Source organism: Dendrobates tinctorius, unplaced genomic scaffold (assembly GCF_039654945.1).
Source record: "Dendrobates tinctorius isolate UK_male_01 unplaced genomic scaffold, ASM3965494v1 ptg000070l, whole genome shotgun sequence".
Classification (NCBI taxonomy): Eukaryota; Metazoa; Chordata; class Amphibia; order Anura; family Dendrobatidae; genus Dendrobates; species Dendrobates tinctorius.
The window spans coordinates 54,544,652-54,550,998 of record NW_027361738.1 but is presented as its reverse complement, the minus strand read 5'-3'; the positions used below and the strand labels follow the sequence as shown (position 1 = coordinate 54,550,998).

At 38.7% G+C, this 6,347-nt stretch overlaps 1 protein-coding gene across 1 annotated transcript; it reads left to right on the top strand.

Annotated features, from left to right (window-relative positions):
- Positions 1 to 1,069: 1,069 nt before the first annotated feature.
- Positions 1,070 to 4,538, top strand: LOC141095945 (gap junction delta-4 protein-like). The gene is made up of 2 exons (XM_073582292.1): positions 1,070 to 1,133; positions 3,496 to 4,538. Exons 1-2 carry the CDS (start codon positions 1,070 to 1,072, stop codon positions 4,536 to 4,538), a joined length of 1,107 nt encoding a protein of 368 aa, XP_073438393.1.
- The last annotated feature ends 1,809 nt before the right edge of the window (positions 4,539 to 6,347 follow it).

Genomic DNA, 6,347 nt, shown 5'->3' with positions numbered 1-6,347 from the left:
TCCAGAAATATAACTGAGTCCATCAGTTATTAGATATATGAAACTGAAATAGCTGTTGCAAAAAACAAAATTGTTATAAAGAAAAAAGGTTAACATTAATAGGGGTGCCCAAACTTTAACATATGACTGTATCTACCTATCTGTCCGTCTATCTATCTATCTATCTATCTATCTATCTATCTATCTATATATCTATCATATATACAGCGGGTGAAATAAGTATTGAAGACGTCACCAATTTTCTAAGTAAATATATTTCTGAAGCTTTTATGTCCATGAAATTCTCACCAGATGTCGGTAACAGCCCATCCAAAACACCCAGGCAAAAGAAATCAGACCATAGATGTCCATAAATTAAGTTATATGTAATAAAGAGAAATGACGCAAGGAAAAAGTATTGGACACACTTACTGAAATTTAAGACTCCATATAAAAGCCTTTGTTGGTGATGACCGCTTCAAATCTCCTCCTGTATGGAGAAACTAGTCGCATGCATTGCTCAGGTGTGATTTTGTCCATTCTTCCACACAAACTCTCTTCCCATCCTGAAGCTCTTGTGGACTCTTTCTATTAACACTGAGCTTTAGTTCCTTCCATAAATTTTCTATTGGATTCAGGTCAGGTGACTGGCTCAGCCATGCTAGCTGCTTTATTTAATTTCTCTGAAACCAATAAAGAGTTTCGTTGGCTGTGTGTTTGGGATTATTGTTTTACTGAAATGTCCATCCTTGTTTCGTCTTCATCTTCCTGGTAGACGGCAGCAGATTTTTACCAAGAATGTCTGGATGCATTTCTCCATTCATCCTTCCTTCCTTCATTTATGTAAAGTTTGACAGGGCCATATACTGAAAACAGCCTCTCACCACGCTGTTCTCACCTCCAGTCTTCACTAGACTGACCACAGAGGTATAAGAAACAAGGGCAGGAGCTGCTTAAGTGGCGTTTGCCCAGCTCAGAGCCTGCAAGCAAAATTTTCTATTTCCTTAGAAAACTTTTTATACATTCGCTAGAATAAATAGCGAAATTCCAAATTGTGATTCCTTGCTGGAAGGTGGGAGCCTGAAAGACAATGGAGTATTTTGACTCAATGGGATATTTGATTATCACTTTCAACTACAACGTTACTGTGATTGGTGAGTATACCAGTGTAATGATCAAGTGATGACAATAAATTTAAGAATTCGACAGATGAGATTGATTATACTATATAATAACTTATAATTACTCATTTCCAATAACTAGCCATTAATTAGCTATAACAACACATATAGTTTGCCAACTTATAAACTCAATATTTTAAGTCATTTTTTACAAAATAGTACAAGTAAATTCAATATTACAAAAAGATAAGATTTTTGTTTGCTATACATCTGTTTACAATATCTTAATTATTTTCACTCATTTTGTCATTTATTATATCTATGTATCTATCATCTATCTCGCATTTCTTATTTGTATGCCTTTTTTTTATTATTTTTTTTATTATTATTGTTGACAGCTTTATAATTAATGATTATATTTTATCACCACTGCAATGGGTTGTGGTTACTCATGTTACTGTTAATATTCATAAATATTAATTATATTTGCCATAAGAAATAATCATGTATTTAGATTTTTTTCATCACGCTTTACATTTTATCCATGTGTTTGAAAATTGTTTAGATATTCTATAAATAGCAATATATATATATATATTATATACAGTGTATATATAATGTAAATATGTGTGAATATATATATATTATGAACCTCACTAATATATAAATATATACTGTATGTACATACTGTACATATATATATATAAATAAACATAAATACATATATGTGAAATTCAGTATAAACTATTTGCTATAAATAATATATATTTTAGTGAAATACAGTATAAAATAAACTATTTACTAGAATAATTAGTAATATTTGTGTATGTATATATATATAATATTTATTTCTATATATCTCACAAGTTATTTTGGAATCTGTTAACAATATCGGAGACGTCCTAAAACCTATCTGTGGCCAGCTTTACACATACAGATTTCTCCCCATTTTCTATCCAGTTAGGACAAAATTAGTATAGATATTGTGCATAATTGGACAGTTGATCTGACTAAAATTAAATACATTATCTGCCAGGAAACTTATTTAATTGTTAAAAAAGTCTTCCTGGTTCTAACATCTAAACAGCATCTCCATTAAAGGTTTTCTTTTATTATTTATGATCATTAAATTTTAGGATTTGTCGTCCCTGTAACAAATATTCATGTGTCATATTGACCAATTTCAGAATAATGTGATTGGTCAGAAAGTTGCTATTGGTTTGGAAACCCTTACTGATTTTTTTTAAGTTCCAAAGACGGGTACGTTTTGTCATTTAGAGAGGATCTCGCACATCTTCAGATAGAATCCATAGGAATTCTCTGTTCCAATATCACTTCTTTTCCTGACTGTAGATTGGCAAGACCTAAGGGTCAGATAGAAGAGATTAATGTATGATTGTAGGATCAGACTATAGTGCAGCAAGGTAGATTTTCATAAGCACTGTATGCACAAAGTATTAGGATATTTTATCAAAATATAATTTTTTTGGCTTTTAATTTTGAGCAGTCTAAATTATCTGTAAAGATGTACATACATATCATTTAAGACACTACCTGTAGCTGAAGACTGGTCTGTTACAAATACATACTGATGGGATGTTTTTTAGAGTTAAAGATGTTATCCCCTTAAAGGAAATCAAAGTCTCCAAAGTCTTGGTATAGAAAAAGAAAATACACTTTACTCACCGTTCCTCGGGTGACCGGTGAGCTTCCTTTGATGCTTCCGGTGTCTGGTATTGACTGTGGCGACCTGACGTCATGTTGGCTTTGCGGCAGCCAATCGGTGGGCTTGGTGGCTCTGAGTGGGGTGCTCCATCTACACTAGCAGAGCCGCTGAACTCACCAATGGGCTACCTGATGTCCGTGCTGCAGCCAGTGTCAGACATCGGGGAGCTATGGTGGTGACTGAACGGTGAACATAGGGATCGTGAATAAGGTACTGTTTCCCATGTTATAACAAACAGCTACTGTGGACTAAGATTTCCTGAAAGGGGACAGCCCCTGTAAGGATATGCTAACATCTGCTACACGGAAAAAATTTTTGTAGCAAGAGCTACCTTGAAGTAAACGCTGAGGCTGTGCCACATTTTTACTATCTGATTTTTAGCCGAATGACTTTGATCTTGTCTCACCTGTAAAAGCCGATTGGCCAAAAAGGGTATGCTGAAATCGTGGATATCATTTTTAAATCGCGTGCAGTTTTATCACACAATAATTGCCCATGTGACTGTGGTATTTGGCACACCTTTTGAAGCTCTACATGGTATGACCAAGATATAGGGCTCTTTTTTTCCCATTTTGGCTGTGGTAGCCGTTTGTTTTGCACAAAAACATAAGATTCCATTGATATCAGTTTTTCCATAAATATGCCAATGTTTCTGTTTTTGTCTTTTAGGCAAAATTTGGCTGACACTGATGATCCTTCTGAGAATGGTGATGGTTGTTCTTGCTGGATATCCCCTCTATCAAGATGAACAGGAGCGATTCATCTGCAACACATTACAGCCAGGTTGTTCTAATGTGTGCTACGATATTTTCTCTCCCATGTCCCACATGAGATATTGGCTTGTTCAGACTGTTACGGTGTTTTTGCCTTATTCTTTATTCAGCGTCCACGTTTTTCATAAAGTAATGACATATGTGGCAGCTTCGAATGACAACTATCGAAAAAGTAATACTTCCACCTGTCATGGCGTGGGCATACAAATGGAAATACTTGATTTCTCCAGAGCCTATCTGATCCATGTGGTGTTGAAAATTTTATTGGAACTTGGCTTTGCTGTTGGCCAATACTTTCTTTTTGGGATCTTGGTTCCAAGTAGATTCAGCTGTTCCCAGGCACCATGCACTAGTAGTGTTGATTGCTACATCTCAAGACCAACTGAAAAGTCCCTAATGATGATATTTATATGGGGCACCGGAGTCATTTCGTTGATTCTAAGTTTCGTAGATCTGATTTGTGTGTTTCATAGAAGAAAACGTTCGGAGAAGATTAAGAAGCAGCTACTGCTCCTCGAAAATGATTCTCTAAAAGGTGGTTGTTGCTCAGAAACCCCTCCACGCTCAAAACTAGCCGTGACTCCAGACCAGATAGGCATCTACCCCAACTGTCCTTCCCACAACCATGAGAAAGCAGACGAGCACGTCAAAGGTGACTCTCATTCTATACCCTCATTTGAAGGGGAAACTGCTTCATTTCAGACTCAAAGCTCTCGTCACGAAATGGGAAAGTCTAACATCAATACCAACAGCAATAAAACCTGCTCTTGGCAAGTCAACATGATACCTGGAAATGACACATTTGGAAATGATCATCATCTACTTACCCACAGGCAAGCAAAGGGTAAGAAAGAAAACTGCAGTAATCCCAGTCTAGCAGATGCATCACAGCATGACAAAAACACCGGATCAAAAAACAAAAAATCTGAGTGGGTCTAATCTAGCAAAATCTACAAAAAATTCTCAATACATTTGACATATACTGTTATATAATTTCTAACCAATACAAATTGTAATGCTGAATAGTGCTTGCATAAGTCCAGAATGCAATCAGTTGTCTACTATTTTTACTTTTTATTCCTACAGAATATGCAGTTTTGGTGCATTTCGATATGTTATACAGCCAAAACCAGATCAACTATATAATTTCTTGAGAAATAGAGTGCAAGAACACTTTAGCGCTTTTGCTCTTATTAACTTGCTAAAGTGATTCAGCAACTAGCGAGGTTGGTTCAATGTCTGAGTCCATTGTAGGGGAGAGTAGTCTCCAGTAGAGTTGAGCGACTTTTGTTTTTTTAGGGTCGAGTTTCGTTTCGTGAAACCCGACTTTTCCAAAAGTCGGGTCGAGCAAGATCGGCCGATTATAGGGAAAAGTCGGGGTCGTCCCGAAACACGAAACCCAATGTAAGTCAATGGGGAATTAAAAAAAATGGGGGTTATTTGGCTAAAGTTGTGGGGGGGTAGGGCCGGCTCCAGGTTTTCATGTGCCCTGGGCGAAAGAGCGCCCCTTTAACACATACCACAGCTCATCATGCTCCGATACGGCAGAGAAATAGCGGTATAGTACAATGAAAAATACTTCACTTTTTACATCTCATGACGAGGCCCATCTATTTCTCCATACAGAATCATTGGTCCCATATAATGTTTGAAACAGTATATGATGAGCTCCACATAATGCTACAGTATATGTTGGTATGGATGAAGCTCCACTGTCTTATGGGCCCAAATAATGCTCCAAACATAATGGGCCCCATTTCTAATGCTCTAGTGGCTGGGCATCAGTGCACTTGTGTCGCCCCCAGGAGTACGGTCGCCACAGTGGCATTACCTTCCTCCAAGGGAGTGTGATGTCATGCTTGGGAGCAACGAAGGATCTCTCTAGCAGGTTAACTGATTGGGCGGCGTTATTCCCACGAGTCATGACCCTCCAAACAGCGTTCATGAAGGCAAAGTGTTTGTTTTATGTGGGCAGTATGGTTGCAAAGCTGAACCTTAATGGAATGTCCAGAAGGGCACCACCAGGAGTGGAGCCTACGGTTAAATTCGACTCCACCTGGGAAACCTCAACCATGCCAGCTACAGAAAAGATGCACACATTGCAAGCTTAATTCCGTTAACGAACGAGACTCCGTCATGCCCCGCGGTCCGAGTCCGGCTTACTAGAGGGACACGTGAGGCTCTGGCAGGTGAGATTGGCCAATAACTGGTGTGTCATGCCCTTACATGTCCGTGGCTGTTTGTGCGCTACACTGAAAAGGCCAGCGTTTGTCGCTTACAGGTGCAGATAATCCGCTGAACAACATTAGTGATGGGGATCACTGATTACAATTATTACCCGCGAACGATGATTTCCCAGTAAGTGCAGGTCAACCGCAGTTCCGGAATTAGGCCTAACTGTCATTCCTGAAAAAATGAAAAACTTACGTGTGCAAAACACAGGTGCTGTAGCTTGCTTAACAGCTCGCCAGCCGTTCTCACGCCCAGTATGGATTACACGTGATTGCACAAAGGTGAGAAAGGGCACCGTATCCCCGGATAACATGTATGGATAGCATACACATTCAAAATATATGTCTATACATCAGGAGGCAGGCTCAGACGGTGTCAGGCACAGTATGGATTTGACGGCCCAGACTACACAGCGGAGGAGCAGGGAGAGGTAAAGATTGCAAATGCTGGGGCCCTGCCCAAGCAAGGGGGGCCCACTCGTGGGCATCGGTACTGGCACTGGGCCCCTAATAGTAC